At 38.0% G+C, this 21,033-nt stretch overlaps 2 protein-coding genes across 2 annotated transcripts; both read left to right on the forward strand.

Moving 5' to 3' along the window:
• Positions 1-4,888: 4,888 nt before the first annotated feature.
• On the forward strand, positions 4,889-7,528 carry LOC114291059 (Tetratricopeptide repeat (TPR)-like superfamily protein). Its single transcript, XM_028235077.2, has one exon. The coding sequence runs from the start codon at positions 4,992-4,994 to the stop codon at positions 7,152-7,154; it is 2,163 nt and encodes a 720-aa protein (XP_028090878.2). The 5' UTR covers positions 4,889-4,991; the 3' UTR covers positions 7,155-7,528.
• A 386-nt stretch (positions 7,529-7,914) lies between these two features.
• HBP1 (SOUL heme-binding family protein) lies at positions 7,915-18,703 on the forward strand. Its single transcript, XM_028235078.2, has 3 exons — positions 7,915-8,259; positions 16,274-16,719; positions 18,043-18,703. The coding sequence occupies exons 2-3, from the start codon at positions 16,457-16,459 to the stop codon at positions 18,458-18,460; spliced, it is 681 nt and encodes a 226-aa protein (XP_028090879.1). The 5' UTR covers positions 7,915-8,259; positions 16,274-16,456; the 3' UTR covers positions 18,461-18,703.
• Positions 18,704-21,033: the final 2,330 nt, after the last annotated feature.

Here is a 21,033-nt window from a genome sequence, read left to right on the forward strand (position 1 = left end):
CCCAACCTCATCCCAACCTTGTTGCTAATGCTTGGCCTCCAACGCAGAACGCTCGGCAGCCATCACCGCGATAACGGCCTCCAGCTCGGCCAATTTTCCTTCAAGTTGAGCTTACGCCCCAATAGCAGCCTCCTTTGATATTTTAGCTGAAGCAACAATCTTGTTCAAACGGAATGCCTCCCTTTCGGCAGTTCAGCGTCCTTCTTTCTCGGTCTCGAGGCTCACCGTCAGTCTCTTGTCGTTCATAGCGGCCTCCAGCACGGCCTTTTCTAGTTCTTCAGCACGGGTGATAGACATATGCATCCTTTGAATACACTGCAACGGATTATAAAGTATTAAAAGAAAGAAAGCAGTAGCATAACACTAAAAGCAAACAAAACAAGAAAGCACTTACAATAGTCATCATCTGAAGGGTTCCCTTCTAAATAGGAATATTGTGGGGCCCATTATGGTCAGTCATGTCAACTGGCATCAACAGAGTCTTGGTCAAATCAAAAGCAAAATCTTGGGAAACAACAACCGAATCAGAGATAGAAACGGACCTGCCTTGATGCAGCATCGGCGATTCCCATTTCTCAAGTGCTTCGTCCTCAATAGGATCTTCAGAAGCTTCCCCCACCACTGCCTTGCCAGTCTCTCTCTTCCTTTTTTTTGCCCTCGTAGCAACCGAAGCGGAGGGCTCGACAGTAGCAGCGTGAGTCCTAGAAGCTCCCATCTCTACTTTTACATCCATGAGGCTCTTTGCCTCGGCCTTTAACAAAGGGGTCTCCAAAGTATCAGAGGCACCAAAAGCCTCAGCCTCCAAATCCACTAGCACTCTCCTCTTCGATACGGACCTACCCCCTGCGAAACTGGGGGCAAGAGAGGGCGTCCTTTCAGGAAATGCACCCTGGCTTCGACGGCGATTCGTAACCAGAGGAGTGAGGGATGTGTCAGTCTCAGTATCATAATCTAAAAGGGATGCAGCGAGCCTCGCTTTCTTCGGAATGACAGAGCGGTAAGTCGCTTGGTAATCCAACAACTCTGGTGCGGACCTCTTCTTGTACCTCAGAACGGCTTTGATGGCCTCAGTGTTCTCCCAGTTCGGCCTTCGCTAAAAACGAGAGCCCTCTACAAAAAAGAAGTGCCACATTAAAACAATATCCAAAACAAAGGCAAGAAATACAAAAGACACTGGAGGAAGGATTCGAACTTGGTAGCCATCCTTCAGAGGCATTCGTTCGGACTGGAACTCGGTCCCGGCGGGGAACTCCCAGTTGCCGCCAACTTGTAGAAAATCATCATTATTCTTGTCTGAATCAAGCAAACCAGTCACCAGATGACAGTCGATCGAACAAACACGCAGGTAGTATGTGCTATGATCCTTGTTATGAGAAAGAGTGTAGTAGCCCAAAATGTCCCAAATATCGAGATTCAAGCCCAACCGCTTGTTGAGAGCGGACACACCACAGACAACACGAAACAGGTTAACACATACTTGCATTGGGGTGAGTTGAACCTAGTGCAGAAATCGGCGCACCAAAGGGTCGAGAGGAAAACGAACCCCTCCCTCGACGATGGATGCAACTGGAAAAGCGATAGTGTTTCCAGTGCCCATACGCTTGGCATGGACCCTTGCCAGCGAAAGGGTCACATCATCGGGGATATTGTAATCACGACGAAACATGGCCATGGCCTCAGGAGTATCAACTAATGAGCGAAACTTTCCCATTAAACCAAACCTAGTGGTACAGGGGTAGAACTCAGATACCAAGATGGGGAACACAACAGCGCAAGGGCCAGACAAGATGATTGAAACAGAAAAGGACAAGAGAAGAAGGATCACAAGAGAACTTACACAGATCAGAGTAGCGGTGGTGAACGGGCGGTGCTGAAGCAAGACCGGCAATGGAAAGTCTGAGCAGAGCACCAACGAGACTAGTTCAGAGGAATGGGAAGGGTTCTTCTCTTTTCTTTGAAACTCTCTAGAAGAACGAAAAAGTAGATAAAGGGATTTGGATTGACAGCCAGAGCGTTTATTCTATCAGCCGGCGTGAAGGTACACGAAGCACGACCTTCGGTATGGAATCGACGCACTATCTCTGCACACCTATCCTACGTCACCACGTGTCACCACGAAAGGACGCATGCAGGGGTTGTGTGTTAGGATTAAACCGTCACCAAGGCCGAACTGGGGTAGAACTGAAGCGATGTGACGCTTGGAGTACAGAATCGTAGCTCCCCCCAAGGGGAACCTTAGCGCGAGCTAGGGGACAAATGAATGGGGTAAATAAGAAATGGGTCGGACCCAAGCCTTGGGCCGGTCCAATCACCCAAGCCCAAATCCAAATGGGTCAGATGAGCATATGGCCAACCCAACTAAGCCCAACTTCATGATCACAGTCTACCCAAGCCCTCAAGCACTTGGGCTAAACCCACAGTGGAAAGGCTAGTCCAGCAGCGATGCTGGGCTAGGCCGAGCTGCAAGACCTAATCTATGGGCCGAACTAAAGTGGGCCGAGCCCACATAAAGATATTCGAATGGACCAGCCCATCCCAACAGAAGCCACGTCTAGGGTCGAACTAGGGAACCAAGGTACCGAGCTGAGGAAACCTCGCAGAGAAACGTGGAAGTTGTGAGTATGTGCATGTGCAAGTTGCCACCTCAGCTGGTCCCCTACACCTAGAATCACGGAAGCTGTTAAACCAGAAGAATGAGGTTTGTTATCAGCATGACTACAATGAGTATAAGCACCTCTTGACAACTACCAGATGGTCCCCCACCTGGTGCCATGCTAAAGGAAAATCTGGCAGCACCAAAGTTCCATAAAACCATTTTGAGAAGCAAGTAAGGAATCCTATATATACTACATGAACTTCATATTGAAGGTAACTAAACCGATCCAAGCTGAACATCACTTACTTACAAACTCAACTCTCTACACTTCTTCTTCGATAATTGATTCCCACACTGGAGGGGTTATCCGACCAACCCCGGCCGGGCAGCTCTTACGGTGCTTCTCATGGCAGGAACCTCAATCCTTGGATAGTCCAACTGAGTGAAGAGCCCTGATCCACTTTTATCTAGTGCGGAGTCTGGTACGTACAGTCAACTTCCCATAGAACCTACACAGTTAGACCCCTTCTCATCTCTAAAGACACCTCCAAAACGTTCTTCACCTCAATCACCTCTTGCACAGCCAACTATGTTGAGCTTGATTTCCCCAGCTAAAGCCATTTAATCATTAAACAGGGACAGGAAATTGAAGTAATGGATATTGTAAATGCTTGCTTAGTCTCTGCCCATTATCACTCTTTTAGGAATTAGGTCAAAGGTCCAAAAATTATATTGAAGGAAAACAAAAAATTGAGAAAGGAAAGGTTTTTATCCTTTCTCACTTTCACTTCTGAAAAATGTATATTATTATTTATTACGTTGCATTTTCATTTCGTGATTATTTATTTTGCAAATAATGAATGTAAAAATAATTAGCCAAATGCATTTATATTTAAAAAATATATATATATGCATGTCCTATGAAAACATTTTTGTTACTAACATATTTTACTCATAGTGTCTCAAATTATTTATCTGGTACGAAAATCGAGTACTTTAAAATAATATATTTTTGTATTAATTTTTTTTTCAAAAATTAAAATATTTTTTTAAGTACTTTTAATCTTTTAATTTTTTTTTAAAATTATAATACAAAAATATATTATTTTTAAGAGAGGTAGCAATAATTATATTTTTAATTAATATATAATTATTTATAGAGTGAATTACACTGATGGTCCTTGTAATTTAAGATTTGTGTCACTTTAGTCTATAATTTTTCAATTGTGATACATTTAATTCTAAATTTTGAATATCATTTCAAATAAGGACAATTGAAGATACTGTTGCTCCATTTCAAGGGAAAAATCGACAATTTGATAAAATATAAATTAGTTTAACAAAAATAAATGTCAAAAAAATATTTTTAATTTTTTAAAAATTAGTTATACTCACCAAAGATAAAATTATATAAAAATGATAAATCTTTTACTTTTTGATTTTTTTAATTTTTTTACCAAATTAATTTTTAGTATGTGTTTGGATGATGATCATGTAATGAGCGGTTGTTTTTATTGATATTTTTGGATATGGTTGTATTTGTTGTTAATAGATATTTTTAGATGATTATCATTTAATGGATGATTATTAAACTTTTAATGTGTAATAGATATGTTTAATATATGAAATGTTTTTAATTTTAAATTTTTTGATTTAATGGATTAGTTTAATAATGATATCAAAATTGTCGTTATGTTTGACTTTTAAAAAAATAGAAACTAATTTAATGAAAATAAATATAAAAGGAAATTATTTAAAAAAAAATTTCTATCCCCTCAAAAGATAAAATTATATAAAAATGACTTGTTTTTAATTTTTTTTCACCAATTTAATTTTTACCTTGTTAGGAATTTTTTTTGAAAATAGATTATGAAAACCAAATCAAATAAAACTTTATAACCAAGAAAGTTCTAACATATTATTAAAAAAAATTTCATTACATTTCAAACAATATATAAATTAATCAATATAAAATAACAACCGTGATTTATACACCCAGTGGGGGTCGACCCCCAGTGAGGTGGCGACCCCCTATTCGCTGAAAACACAAAAAAAAAAAGAAAAAAAAGAAAACTGTTTTTTTGGGCCAATCCCCTAGTGACACCTTACTGGAGGTCGACCCCCAGTGGGGGTCGGAAGCATTTCTGATAAAATAAATTGTATAACGACTTTGCCTTTTAAATGGACCATTTGTAAAGAAAATATATTTGACGAAAATATATTTGACTGTCCTTATTTAATGTAAAATTTAAAATTCAAAATTAAATATACGTGAAAAATTAAAATGAGGACGGCTTATATATTTCGTCGGTATCGTTGAAAGGGCGCGAAACAGTTTCAACTGGCGAACCCAAAGCACTCACTCTGCTATGGACTCGTTGCAGAGTTCTCAATCATGTTAGCTAATCGAACTTATATTCATACCTATATAAACTTCTCTAAACTAAACTATTCATATTTCATTACTACTTTCTCAACTTCCACAACTCAAATCCTCTCAAAACCCACTCCCAAATCCACCAAATTTCAAGTTTACTGCAATTCCCAGATCACAAAAAATGGCCGAAACGGAAATACCAGAGATGCCGAGTCCATTTTCAATCGCATGCCCACCAAAAACATCATTTCTTGGACAGCAATGCTCACTGCGTATGCTGAGAATGGGCAGATTAAGAAAGCCCGTGAAGTGTTTGATGAAATGCCTGAACGAAGTGTTGCGTCTTGGAATGCAATGATCACGGGTTACATTCGCAATGTTCATGGAATTGATCAAGCTATTGAATTGTTTGGGAAAATGCCTGAGCGAAATGCAGTTTCTTATGCTGCGATGATCACGGGTTTTGTTAAGGCGGGAATGCTTGAGAAAGCTAAGGAATTGTATGCGGAGATGCCTGTGATTTGGCGGGACCCGGTTTGTTCGAATGTGTTGATTTCTGGGTACTTGAAGATGGGTGATTTGAAAGAAGCGATTTGGGTTTTTGAGGGTATGGTGGAGAAAGATGTGGTTTCTTGGAGCTCAATGGTTGATGGGTACTGCAAGGAGGGAAGAATTGGGGAGGCTAGAGATTTGTTTGATAGGATGAAAGAGAGAAATGTGGTTACTTGGACTGCGATGATAAATGGGTATTTGAAGATGGGGAATTTCAAAGATGGGTTCAGATTCTTCTTGGAAATGAGACGGGAAGATAGTGTAAAAATCAATTCTACTACACTGACCATAATATTTGAAGCTTGTGGAAACTGTGGTAGATATGAAGAAGGGTATCAAGTGCATGGTTTGGTCTTGCGTATGGGATTTGAATTCGATGTCTTCTTGGGAAATTCTGTTATTACCATGTATTGTAGGTTTAGTTGTGTAGATGCAGCTAGTAATGTATTTTACATGATGAACAAAAAAGATGTAGTTTCTTGGAATTCGCTAATTGCGGGTTATGTTCAGGCCCAAGATATTGAAGTGGCTTACAGACTTTTTGAGAAGATGCCGGAGAAAGATGTGGTTTCTTGGACAACCATGATTACGGGTTTCTCTAGCAAAGGGTTGACTGGAAAGTCTATTGAGTTGTTTAAAATGATGCCTGAGAAAGACGATGTTGCTTGGACTGCTGTTATATCAGGCTTTGTGAATAATGGGGAATATGAGGAGGCTATCTGTTGGTTCATCCAAATGCTTCGGAAATCAGTCCGACCGAATCCTCTTACTTTAAGTAGTGTTCTCAGTGCTTCGGCCGGTTTGGCAACATTAAACCAAGGCTTGCAAATCCATGCTCATGTTCTGAAGATGGTTATGGAATTCAATTTGTCCATCCAAAATTCACTTGTTTCAATGTATTCAAAATGTGGAAATGTAAACGATGCCTATAGGATATTCAGATCCATCAGGGTCCCCAATATTGTTTCTTTTAACTCAATGATAACTGGATTTGCCCAAAATGGGTTTGGAAAAGAAACAGTCGAGTTATTGAAGAAAATGCAAGATGTAGGTCAGGAACCTAATGAAATTACCTTTCTCGGGGTCCTCTCAGCCTGTACCCATGTGGGACTAGTAGAAGAAGGATGGAACTACTTCAAATCCATGAGATCTTTATACCACATTGAGCCAGGGCCTGATCATTATGCCTGCACGGTTGATCTCCTTGGAAGATCCGGTTTGCTTGATGAAGCAATGAACCTGATTGATTCAATGCCATTTGAACCCCATTCTGGGGTTTGGGGTGCTCTTCTTGGTGCAAGTAGGACCCATTTACGTCTTGATGTTGCAAAGGTCGCAGCTCAACATCTTTTTGAACTGGAGCCTAATAATGCAACACCTTATGTGGTATTACATGACATATACTCTATTGGAGGAAAAGGAAAGGATGAGGAGCAAGTGAGAATGACCAAGAAATCGAAAGGGATAAAAAAGAGTCCGGGTTGTAGTTGGATTATAGTGAAAGACAAGGTTAATTTGTTTTTCGCAGGTGATCAATCCCATATAAATTTTCAAGAGATTAGAAGGATATTGTGGACAATTATGGATGAAATGAAACAACTTAATTGTCACAATGACTTGGTTTCTTGATCACAAAACCATAAATTATGGATGAAATGAAACAACTTATTCCGGCAATGTGGTTAAATTTCATTTTTTTGATGGAGCTTACACAGATGGCGGTCGGTGCTTTCCTGACCATGACTGAGCTGTTTGTCAGTCTAGCAGGAGCGTCTTACGTTTCAGATACGTTACTCAGTTCTTCTTTCTAGAACTTAGTCATTGAGAACATTTTGTGTTAATCTGTGAAGCTATAAAATCTAGTATGTTTTTCTTAGTGAAAATTATACCGGTCTTTATTGATGGTAGGAGGATTTTGATCTTTACATGTACAATGTTCATTAGACTCCTATGATTAATCTTTTATCTCCAAGCATCAAAATTTGGTTTCGGTATGCTGTTTCTATTAGCATGGAAAAGAAACCATTTCGAAAAGTTTCGGAATTGACAAATAATTTGAATATATAGAAATGCTTAAATTGAAAGTTGTCTAAAGGTACAAAATCCTAATAATTTATTAATTGAATATATTGAAATTCATATTGTTATTCAGATAAAAGGAACTGTGTAAAATTAACCCAAAAAAATTAAGAAAGTAAGAAGTCATCAAACAATTCAATTTAATAAACACAAATATAAATGATTCTAAGAGGGTTGAAGACGTCAACAAAATAACAGATAAAGATAAACTTATATCAATTTTTCCTTCGACTTTCTATCTCTCCATTAATCTTTTGCTCAAATTCAATATCTAAACACAAGGTCAACTTGTGTACCAAAAGAAATTTGTAACCAACCAAAAGATATCCCCATGTTCTAAATGGTCCCTGCCTCAGGTTCTGGACCATGCCAATAATTGCCAATATGAATTATGATTCCTTTTGCTTTTTTGGCTTTGGCTCCCCATGAGTAATTGCTTTGTTATGTGCAAAATACCAAATAATATTACTCAACCCATGATTCTACAACCACAAAACCGACAAGAGAGTCACCAAAAAAATTGTTGATTGATTTTGTGATTAAAATTATTATTGTTTCTCAACATATGCCCTATAGATTCCGATAACGTTACCTCCACGTGTAACCATGTAAACCAATTGGGAATACAATTCACGATTGTGAATTTACAATGGGGGTTGTTGTCACGTCTCAAGCTCCGTGACAACGCCGCACACTCATTTAAGTGAGCATGCAAGGTTAAGAGTCCAACACATAACTAACAATGTAAAATACTCCAATCAAATCCTTAATTATCATAATACTAAAATCCATATAAAAAAAAAATTGATTATTCTTATCGTATGAAATTATCCACCAAGTCCACTAATAAAATCCATTAACAAAACAAATAATCCAAGTACTTAAATCATAGTCCTACTCTCGGCACTCCCATATGTAAAAAAAAAAAATCCCGCGCAGCTCTACTCTTCAGAATCTGAAAAAAATAAAATAAGGGTAAGCTAGACAGCCTAGTAAATAACCAACCATCACTGCCAGCTGGATCAAGTATTAAAAAATAAATAAATAAATCGATAATCAATAAATATAAATTTTTCTACAGTTCAATAAATGAACAATTATTTTGTAAGATGGTTTCATAGCTAAAAATAAACAATGTACAATACATTTTAAATGAAAAGCCAACAAGATAATTCATTGTTCAAATCGATGGTTCGATATTCAGATGGTTCAATGATTTGATTCACAAAACCGAAGTCTTACTGACTACAGTCACATAGCCCGTGACAAGGCCCAGAACCACACATAGGCCGGTGGTAAAGCCCCAAAAGAAACCAGTTTCTGTGCCAATAAATAACCCCCATTGGCTAGGGTCCAAATCATAGTCAGACTAGAGTGATGTTCAAAATTCAAACAATACACAACTTTTAAATAAAACATTCGAAGTTTTCATGAATAAACGTTTAGTACAATTTTCAGAATAGTTTAACCAAATATTCAAATAATTTTCATAATAATATTCGATGTTGTTTTATACTTGACCCATATTTTATTTTAAGAGAACATAAAGGCTATAAATAAATATTTATGATTTTAAACAATTCGATAGGAATAAAAATGAACCAACAGTGATAGAGGGTTACTTACCTCAAACAGCTAAAATAATATTTCCCAAGCTAATCTCAAATTACCAAGATCCACCTCAATCTCACAAGCCTAATAAAATATTATACCACATAAACAATTATTATTGATCGCCATGATGCATCTATCATTCTTTTCTTTATAATGTACTAATCTAATCCTATAGTCTACAAGTAAATTCCAAAACCCCAAAATACATACACCCAATCAACATACAAGATACTATGTCTAAAGAAATAGTTAGGAGTATCATAAAAACAAATCTTACCTCCAAGAGATGATTAGATCAAAGTCACCAACCTATGAATCTTCTTTCTTTTCTTTACTTCTTCTTCTTCTCTCTCCTTTTTTTTTTTTTTTTTCTATATTGCTAGATCTGCCGCAGCAGCCACAACAACATCACTACCTCTATTTGTTTGTGCTTCTATGTTTCCAAGACCTAAAGCCCAAGTGGGCCTATAACCCAATCTCCCAAAATTACAAACTTAACCATCTAAGTAATAAAAATTAAAAAAAAAAAACCACCTCATAATTAATTCCTTGATGTTACTAAAATGACCCATATAAATTAATTTAATTACTACTTTATCCAAAAATAATTCTACACATAAAAAAATTGGATTTTACATTCTTCCCCACTTAAAAGAAATTTTGTCCTCGAAATTTGAAGTTTCAAAAAGTTGGGGATACTTTTGTCTCATTTCATCCTCAAGTTCCCAAGTAGCTTCTCTTTCCGAGTGATTACTCCATTGAACCTTAACATAGTGAATGACTCGACGCCTCAAAACCTGTTCCTTCCTATCAGCAATTCGTATAGGGTGTTCCTCATATGTCAAATCCTCTTTAAACTGCAACGGTGCATGATCAATCACATGACTAGGATCCGGTATATACTTCTTTAACATTGAGACATGAAAAACATTATGAACTCCAACTAGTGAAGGTGGTAGGGCAAGTCTGTAAGCTACCTCACCAATTCGATCTAAAACCTCAAATGGCCCAACAAATCTAGGACTCAATTTACCACGAACACCAAACCTCATTACTCCTTTCATAGGAGACACCTTAAGGAATACATGGTCTCCAACCCCAAACACCAAATCACGTCTCCTGTTATCTGCATAACTTTTCTGTCTACTCTGTGCCGTGCGAAGTCGCTCTCTAATAAGATTGATCTTGTCCACTGTTTGTTGCACAATCTCAGGCCCTAACAACTTCCTTTCACCCACATCATCCCAACAAATAGGTGATCTACACTTTCGTCCATATAAAGCCTCATATGGTGCCATCTGAATACTCGCATGATAACTGTTATTATAAGAGAATTCCACTAAGGCCAAATGCTCATCCCAAGAACCTCCAAGATCGATAACACAAGCCCTCAACATGTCTTTCAAGGTTTGAATAGTTCTCTCCGACTGTCCATCAGTTTGAGGATGAAAGGCAGTGCTAAAATTCAAACTAGTGCCCAAAGCTGTATGCAAACTCTTCCAAAACATAGATACAAATCTGCTATCTCTATCAGACACTATGGTCACCGGAATACCATGCAACTTCACAATCTCCTTGATATACAATTTTGCAAACTTCTCTAAGGAGAACCCTACCTTAAAAGCTAGAAAGTGAGCGGATTTGGTCAATCGATCAACGATAACCCAAATAGCATTGTTACCACTTTGGGTCCTAGGCAACCCTGTCACAAAATCCATGGTAATATGTTCCCACTTCCATTCGGGAATAGGAAGAGGTTGTAACTTACCTGCAGGTCTCTGATGTTCAACTTTCACTTGTTGACATACCAAACATTGAGCAACATACTGAGCAATTTCCCTCTTCATATTATTCCACCAAAAGTTCCTCTTCAAGTCTTTATACATTTTAGTGCTTCCTGGATGTACAGTATATCCTGAACTGTGAGCTTCTCTTAGGATTTCTCTCTTGAGCTCTAAATCATTAGGCACACACAACCTCTCTCCAAATCTCAAGGTTCCATCTTTATGCATACAAAATTCCATCTGTAGCCCTATTTCCATTTCAGCCTTAAGTTTTTGCAACTGAGAGTCTCTTCCTTGAGCATCTTTAATTCTATCAATCAATGTGGGTTGAACCCTAAGGTTTGCCAACTGCACTCCATGGTTGTGCCATCTAATCTCAATATTCAACCTCTGTAAGTCCTCCAAGATATTCTTTTGGTCAGTGATCAAGGTAGCCAAATTACTCGGGGTCTTTCTACTCAAGGCATCCGCCACTGCATTAGCTTTTCCTGGATGATAATTGATAGTCAAATCATAGTCCTTTAATAGCTCCAACCATCGCCTTTGCCTCATATTCAATTCTTTTTGAGTGAAAATATAATTCAAAATTTTATGATCAGTGAATATCTCACATTTCACCCCATACAAATAGTGCCTCCAGATTTTCAATGCAAACACCACGGCAGCCAACTCCAAATCATGCGTAGGATAATTCTGCTCATATGGCTTCAACTGCCTAGACGCGTATGCCACTACCTTATCATTTTGCATCAGGACACAACCCAAGCCCATCTTCGATGCATCACTATAGATGGTAAAACCTTCATCTCCGGACGGAACTATAAGTACTGGAGCACACACCAATCGACTCTTTAGATCTTGGAAACTCTTCTCACAATCATCAGACCACTCAAATTTAACCCCTTTTTGTGTTAAACGAGTTAAAGGCATAGAAATTCGGGAAAATCCCTCAACGAAGTGACACTAGTAGGCCGATTCCATTCCACCACCGCCTCCACTTTCTTCGGGTCAACAGACACCCTATCTTTAGATATCACATGACCCAAAAATGATACACTCTCCAGCCAAAATTCACACTTCTTTAATTTAGCAAATAATTTCTTCTCCCTTAATATCTGCAACACTATTCTCAGATGTTCTTCGTGCTGCTCTTTACTCTTTGAGTACACAAGAATGTCATCAATAAAAACTACCACAAACTGATCTAAGAAGGGTTTAAATACTCTGTTCATTAAATCCATAAAAGCTGCAGGCACATTGGTCAACCCAAACGGCATCACTAAAAATTCATAATGCCAATACCTAGTTCGGAAGGCTGTCTTAGGTATATCTTCCACCTTAACCTTCAACTGGTGATAGCCAGAACGAAGGTCAATCTTAGAAAAGACTTATGCTCCTTGCAACTGATCAAATAGGTCATCTATCCTAGGCAAAGGATATTTATTTCGGATTGTCACCTTGTTCAACTCTCGATAATCAATGCAAAGGCGAAAACTACCATCCTTCTTTTTCACAAATAAAACGGGCGCACCCCAAGGAGAAACACTAGGCCTAATAAAGTCCTTATCTAGTAACTCTTGTAACTGTTCCTTCAACTCTTTCAACTCTGCTGGGGCCATCCGATACGGAGCCTTGGAGATAGGACCCGTGCCAGGTATCAATTCAATGGCAAACTCAATCTCTCTATCTAGTGGCAACCCCGGTAACTCTTCAGGAAAAACATCGGGAAATTCCATCACAACTAGAATATCCTCTAACTTCAATTCAGTCTCACGGGTATCTCTCACAGAAGCTAAATAGCCCTCGCAACCATTCCTTAACAACCGTCTAGCTTGCAAAGCTGAGATTACCATAAGAGGAGTGTTAACTCCACTACCCACAAAGCAAAATTCTGGTTGATTAGGAATCTGAAATACTACCCTTTTGCCTCGACAATCCACAGAAGCATAATTGGTTGCCAACCAATCCATTCCAAGAATTATGTCAAAGTCCCGCATATCTAAAACAGTTAAGTCTACAAGTAATTTCCTGTCATCTATACTAACCACACGAGATTTGCAAATTAAGTCAGCAACCATAACCCCTCCTATCGGGGTTTCAACACATAAGTCGATCTCTCTAGAGACACATCTCCATCCATGTTTCTTAACAAATCCCATAGACACAAATGAATTTGTAGCGCCAGAATCAAATAACACATGTGCATAAACAGAAGACACTAAAACAGTACCTGACACCACCGTGTTGGAAGTCTGAACATCTTGTTGCGTGAGTGCGTACACTCGACCCTGAGTCTTTGGCTTATGACCTCCATTTTTCTTTTGACTTCCTGAAGACCCTTTGTCTGTTGATGCTCCTTTATTTGTCCATGCTTTCTGTTCAATCTCATGCCCCTTCCGATTAGGGCAATCAGCTATCCTGTGCCCCTGTTGCCCGCAAGAGAAACAAGCCCCAGTATTCCAACGACACTCACTATCCCGATGGAATCCATTACACCTAGTGCATTGCACCCGATCATTCTTCTTATCAACACTACTACCCATAGTTCGACTTCCCCAACTCCCAACCGAAGAAGTGTTTTGTCTCTTAGCATTGCCCTTCGAATTGTTAGTTTGGAAGTTGGAAGAACTAGGCCTTTTCTTATAATTCTCTTCTTGGGCTTTGGTAAGGCTACTCTCAACTAGCAAAGCCTTATTCAACACTGCTCCAAAAGTAGGTAACTCGAAAGGAACCACTTGTTGCATAATGTTCGTTCTTAGTCCACCTTCAAACTTTCGTGCTCTGCTATCCTCATCTGCTTCAAATGCTGATGCAAATTTAGACAACTTTGTAAACTCAGCTTCATATTCTGCAACCGTCTTATTCCCTTGCTCTAACTTCAAAAATTCCCTCTGTTTTTGTAGACGAACACTCCTAGGGAAGTATTTCTCATTGAATGCCTTCTTAAACCTTTCTCATGTATAGGGGTTGGCATCATGCTCGTGTATGCGCTTCTCCATCTGCCACCAATCATTAGCTATCCCTTGTAGCATAAACGTAGCATAGGTCACCTTCTGATCATCCGTACACTCAAAAACGGGAAACAACTTCTCCATTTCTGTCAACCATTTTTCAGCCTCCAAAGGGTCTGTGGCTCCGTCAAATGCCAAGGCTATCTTCTTAAACTCGGTAATGTTACAACGTGGCCTTGGTTGTGACCCAACACCTGGCTGCATCCGCTGTTGTTGCTCCATAAGTCTAGTCAAGTTATTCCCTATGGTGGTTTGTTGTTGCACCACCCCGGACAACGTTTGAAGCACTTGAACCATTTCAATTGGATTGGGGATTGCAGCTTGTTCTTGGTGTCCCAACTCTTGCCCCTGATTTCCTCCGACTGCTTGAGAACCACTACCATTATTAGTCACATTCCCTCGCCAATTGCTATTACCAGTCCGTCGATTCGTTTGACCCTGGCGTGTATTCCTAGCCATATTTGCCAATGTCTCCTCATGTTCCATTGCAACCTAAATGCATCAATAATAAAATCTCATCTTATTCTATTCTCAAGTCCCTATAACAAGTAAATAAAAATAACATTATATCAAATTATAAGCGTTCCCAATCCTATATCTACCCAATCTCACCACTATTTTATACCAGCCTTTAAAAATTACAACTTGGCTCTGATACCACTAAATTGTCACGTCCCAAGCTCCGTGACAACGCCGCACACTCATTTAAGTAAGCATGCAAGGCTAAGAGTCCAACACATAACTAACAATGTAAAATACTCCAATCAAATCCTTAATTATCATAATACTAAAATCCATATAAAAAAAAATTGATTATTCTTATCATATGAAATTATCCACCAAGTCCACTAATAAAATCCATTAACAAAACAAATAATCCAAGTACTTAAATCATAGTCCTACTCTCGGCACTCCCATATGTAAAAAAAAAAAATTCCGCGCAGCTCTACTCTTCAGAATCTGAAAAAAATAAAATAAGGGTAAGCTAGACAGCCTAGTAAATAACCAACCATCACTGCCAGCTGGATCAAGTATTAAAAAAAATAAAAATAAATCGATAATCAATAAATATAAATTTTTCTACAGTTCAATAAATGAACAATTATTTTGTAAGATGGTTTCATAGCTAAAAATAAACAATGTACAATACATTTTAAATGAAAAGCCAACAAGATAATTCATTGTTCAAATTGATGGTTCGATATTCAGATGGTTCAATGATTTGATTCACAAAACCCAAGTCTTACTGACTACAGTCACATAGCCCGTGACAAGGCCCAGAACCACACATAGGCCGGTGGTAAAGCCCCAAAAGAAACCAGTTTCTGTGCCAATAAATAACCCCCATTGGCTAGGGTCCAAATCATAGTCAGACTAGAGTGATGTTCAAAATTCAAACAATACACAACTTTTAAATAAAACATTCGAAGTTTTCATGAATAAACGTTTAGTACAATTTTCAGAATAGTTTAACCAAATATTCAAATAATTTTCATAATAATATTCGATGTTGTTTTATATTTGACCCATATTTTATTTTAAGAGAACATAAAGGCTATAAATAAATATTTATGATTTTAAACAATTCGATAGGAATAAAAATGAACCAACAATGATAGAGGGTTACTTACCTCAAACAGCTAAAATAATATTTCCCAAGCTAATCTCAAATTACCAAGATCCACCTCAATCTCACAAACCTAATAAAATATTATACCACATAAACAATTATTATTGATCGCCATGATGCATCTATCATTCTTTTCTTTATAATGTACTAATCTAATCCTATAGTCTACAAGTAAATTCCAAATCCCCAAAATACATACACCCAATCAACATACAAGATACTATGTTTAAAGAAATAGTTAGGAGTACCATAAAAACAAATCTTACCTCCAAGAGATGATTAGATCAAAGTCACCAACCTATGAATCTTCTTTCTTTTCTTTACTTCTTCTTCTTCTCTCTCCTTTTTTTTTTTTTTTTTTTTCTATATTGCTAGATCTGCCGCAGCAGCCACAACAACATCACTACCTCTATTTGTTTGTGCTTCTATGTTTCCAAGACCTAAAGCCCAAGTGGGCCTATAACCCAATCTCCCAAAATTACAAACTTAACCATCTAAGTAATAAAAATTAAAAAAAAAAAACCACCTCATAACTAATTCCTTGATGTTACTAAAATGACTCATATAAATTAATTTAATTACTACTTTATCCAAAAATAATTCTACACATAAAAAAATTGGATTTTACAGTTGTTTCATTGAAGAGTCATAGCTTTATTTTCAACCATACAAATTTATACCAAGTCACCCCTATAATTGTGTGGCCATTAGGCACCTCACTCTTTCTCTAACAAGAAGCTACCAAACCTTTTTAGCTTTGCGGTGTCTCTCAAAACTCAGTTCTAAATTTTCTCAGCAATTCCAAATATCACCATGACAGCCTCTCTCAATCTGTTCAAGCTCTCATTTCTCTTGAGTCTCCTCTCTAACTCCGGCCTGTGGCCGGAAACTCTGAGTAACAAGGCTGGTGGCGTTTCTGCCCCACCAACCTGTAGCCGGATTGAGTGCCCAAGCTATGAGGTGATTCATGTCGGTGATGGCTATGAAATTCGTCGCTATAACTCAACGGTGTGGATGTCGACTTCACCCATTCAAGACATCTCCCTTGTTGAAAGCACCAGAACTGGCTTCTTACAGTAAGAACTCTTTTATCACATCCAGAACTTTTGGGGTGTTTATAATTTCTTTATTTTTTATTACAGTATGTGCCAAACTGTTCGTTACAGTTTTTGTTTATAGAGTATGATTAAAAAATAGTTTAAATAAATTATCAAAATAATAAAAAATTAACTGCTTCATATTGCATCTTATGCTAACCCAGTTGGCCTATGAAATTTTATGGTATTATTCTCTTTATCAGTTTGCTTGCTAGGTGTTTCCTCCCATCCTGTTTGGTTACAGGACTCTGGGATCATAAGATTATTATCAATTAAAAGATGAATGCTAGAAACCTCAAATATTTTATCAACATTTTTATCAAATATCTTACATGGTGGATTTCACACCCATGTGAGACTCAACAATTGTCACATTAGTTGAGAAAATGTTTGGACACTAAGGACATGTTTGTTTACCGGTGTGGGTGGCCGGATTGGATAACTATAGCTGTAGGTCCTACTCACAACTTGTTTGGTGATGATTTGGTAGAGGGGTTGATAGTGCGAGGGGCATAGTAATCCCCTTCAATAGGAGGATTAGCTCGGCTGGATTTTGGATGGAATTGGGAAAATAATGAGCAAATTAAGTTTATTTTATATAAAAATTTTATTTTATTTTATTTTACCAAGAGCATTTATTTGCTTTAGTTTTTTTTTTTTTTAAATATAGAAATAATTTTTTTTATTTAATTTATATTAAAATAATTTAACAATTCCATCACTAACCATCTCTTACACTATCATAAAAACAGATACACTTTTACTTAATCCCCCTCACTAACATTCTCCACATTAACAATTTCTTCACTAACCATCTTACTAACAATTCCATCCAACCTAATCCGCCAAACAAACGTGGCCTAATAGTTGTACTAAAAAATGTTTCAACTTGGATGAGCCCACGCCAAGTGGGGATAGGGTCCTACTTACTTGTGAGTACTTGGTATATTTGTGTATGTAAGTTTTGATAGTTGGTTAAGTATAATTATAAATGTGTGAAAAATACTTCAATAGATGTATTGAATTGTATTTAATCTCTGATATGAATGGTTTCGAAAATTGTTTTTTTGTTCTTGGAAACTGAAAAATTTGGAAAAACCACAATGATATAGAAAGCTTGTTTGTTAAGTGTTTTTGAAAGCTGTTTTCTAAACAAAAAGTCATTTAAATTGTTTTCTGAAAATTTTGAAAACTGCTTTCACACAAAATTAAAAAGACAATATGAAATTATAATTTCAAACTTTTCACTATTTTTGTTTCCGAAAACATGAAAAATAAAAACGTGAAAACAAACTTTTTCAGGCTTTTCGACTACATTCAAGGGAAAAACAAATTTGAAGAGAAGATAGAGATGACAGCTCCCGTGATCACCCAAGTCATGCCTAGCGACGGACCATTCTGTGTATCCTCATTTGTTGTGAGCTTTTACGTTCCAAAAGAGAACCAAGCTAGCCCTCCTCCGGCCAAAGGCCTTCATGCCCAGAGATGGGAACCAATATATGCAGCCGTAAGACAATTCAGCGGATTCGTATCCGACTCTGATGTCGGAGAAGAAGCTGCTGCCTTGCATGCCAGTCTTTCAGGCACCGTTTGGTCGGCTGCCATTGAGAAAAGCCATGCGTCTGAGATTGCCACGGAGTACACTGTCGCTCAGTACAATTCACCATTTGAGTTTGAGGACAGAGTGAATGAAATTTGGTTGATGTTTGATATGGAATAATAATCAAGATGGTGATGCAGTGTGAGAAGAAACATGAAGGTCAAAATGTTAATGACATTACTAATCTAAACTACTCTACGTGAGACAATAAGTGTTCATATCAGTATAATCCAATGCTACTGTAATGAATGTGTCTACTTTATGGCAGTCTTTGGCTAAATACATATTTTGATAATGTGCTCGTATACATCGAGTTGAGGATGAGCTAAATAAACAAACTGCACCATTTTCTTTCTCGAGAAAGTTGAGCTAAAAGATGGAAACTTTTGAAAACCATTGGCAGGGGCACTTGATTTTATTTAGTTATAGGGCTGTTTAGGATTTAGTATACTTGTTTTGATTGGATCAGATTTTCCTTCAATTTTCAAATCGCTTGATTTAATATTTGTAGGATGTGTGATTCATCCTTGAGTTGGAAGTATTGTATGTTATTGTCTAGCCTGAGTGATTCAACCTCGACTTGAAAGTATTATGTGTTATAGCTCAACTAGTGCAATTCAATCTTGACTTGGAAACTTGAAAGTATTATCTATTATAGTCTAGCTAGTGCATCCAACCTTGACTTGGAAGTATTGTTTGTTACAGTCCAACCCAACAGTTGGTTTTACAGATTTATCTCTTTAGGCTCAAAATTCAATAGGCGCCTCCACGATGTCATGAATACCATCCCATTCCATATGGAATGCCAACAATATCAAGTAAAGAAAACATACTACTAATATTAGCAAATACAAAACGATACTTCTGGCCAAAATCATAGACTTGCTAGCCTAAATTCAAAGACATTATGGTTGAGCAAGGAAGAATTTTGCACTGGTAGAATAGGAGTTGTGACCAATCAGTTAAAAAATTTAGGTGATCCAGGAACCATGACCTGCGAGACAAAGAACACTATAAGCGCTGCCCAACCGGGGTGTGGCCAAAGAAGACCCCCTGATGCTAAAGTTAGAAATTAAGAAATGAGAGTTTAAGAGCAAAAGATTGCAGAGGAGTTAAGGATTGAATATCCACTCCAAAGTAGACTATGGTTAACTTTTAAAGTGCTCATCAAGGTGCACTTGGTATAACCGTCTCATATGCCCCCGACTCAGGTCGTCAACGTGATTAGAGAAGGGGGACTATCTATTCTGTTAGGCTTTCCAAGAGGGCTATCTGTTACCCATGTGCCGGAAGATGCTTCCTGATCGAATCTCATCAATATCTAGAGCTTCTTGTGACGTGGACCTCTCTATGGATAAACCACCTTCAGCCCATGTAAGCACTACTATGTATAAGAGGCAGATATGAGGGTCAGATCGGATATAAGACGAGGTGAGTCTCACATGTTTTCTTGTCTTTCTATATCCCGTATTTGATTGCTCTAGATATAGGGAGTCCGGATAGTATATGATAAAAAAGGGATATGCAATACCACCCCATGGTATTGTAAATCCCCACTGTAAAATAAATTGATAGAGAGAGAGAGAGAGAGCAAGTGAATAAATGAGGTGTATATATTGAATTTGTTGTGCAATTACAAAGGGAGCTTAGCTCTCTTCTTATAGCCTGTCATTGGATGCGAGGCATGCGAGATGCAAGGCGCCGAAAGGCTAAAGCTAGCCGAAAGCATAAAGCTAACAAACATAATAATAACAACGAACGTATACAATGCTAAAGAATAATAAACAATGCTAAAGTATAATAATATACAAAGTATAATAATATACTAACATCCCCCCGCAAACTCAAGGAGGGAAAGCATCAACCAAGTTGAGTTTGGAAACAAGATCAGTGAAGCGGCCAGGAGGATGAGCTTTAGTAAAGATATCAGCGGGTTGATTGACAGAAGCAATAGGGAGAAGATGGACAGTACCACAGGTAACATGCTGGCGAATGAAATGACAATCAATCTCAATATGTTTGGTGCGATCATGAAAAACATTATTGTGAGCAATTTGAAGAGCACTGTGATTGTCACAAAAAAGGTCAGTAGCACCAGAGGAGGGAACACCCAGATCAGCAAGAAGCCAACGAAGCCAGAGAAGTTCCTGAGTAGTATCAGCAAGAGCACGGTATTCGGCCTTAGTACTGGAACGAGCAGTAAGAGTTTGTTTCTTGCTGTGCCAAGAAATAAGAGAATCACCCAGAAAAAAGCAGAACCCAGTAGTAGACCGGCGGTCAGTAGGATCTCCAGCCCAATCAGCATCGGAAAAAGCACGAAGCTGGAGAGAGGAGCGGGCGGAATAATGAAGACCATGAAACATGGTGCCTTTGAGATACCGAAGGATACGAATTAAGGCAGCATAATGAGGGGTACGAGGAGCCGACATAAACTGGCTGACAATATGCACTGCATAGGCAATATCAGGACGAGTAACAGTGAGATAGACAAGACTACCAACCAGCTGACGATATAGGGTAGCATCAGAGAGAAGAGTGCCATCAAGAGGTGTAAGACGACTCTGAGGCTCGAGGGGAGTGGAGACAGTCTTGCAATCCGTAAGACCAGCACGGGTGAGAAGATCAGAGGTATACTTAGCTTGAAAGATAAAAGAACCCGTAGAATCATGGAAGATTTCAAGACCCAAGAAATA

The sequence above is a fragment of the Camellia sinensis genome, chromosome 7 (assembly GCF_055761805.1).
Source record: "Camellia sinensis isolate YWXY chromosome 7, ASM5576180v1, whole genome shotgun sequence".
NCBI lineage: Eukaryota > Viridiplantae > Streptophyta > Magnoliopsida > Ericales > Theaceae > Camellia > Camellia sinensis.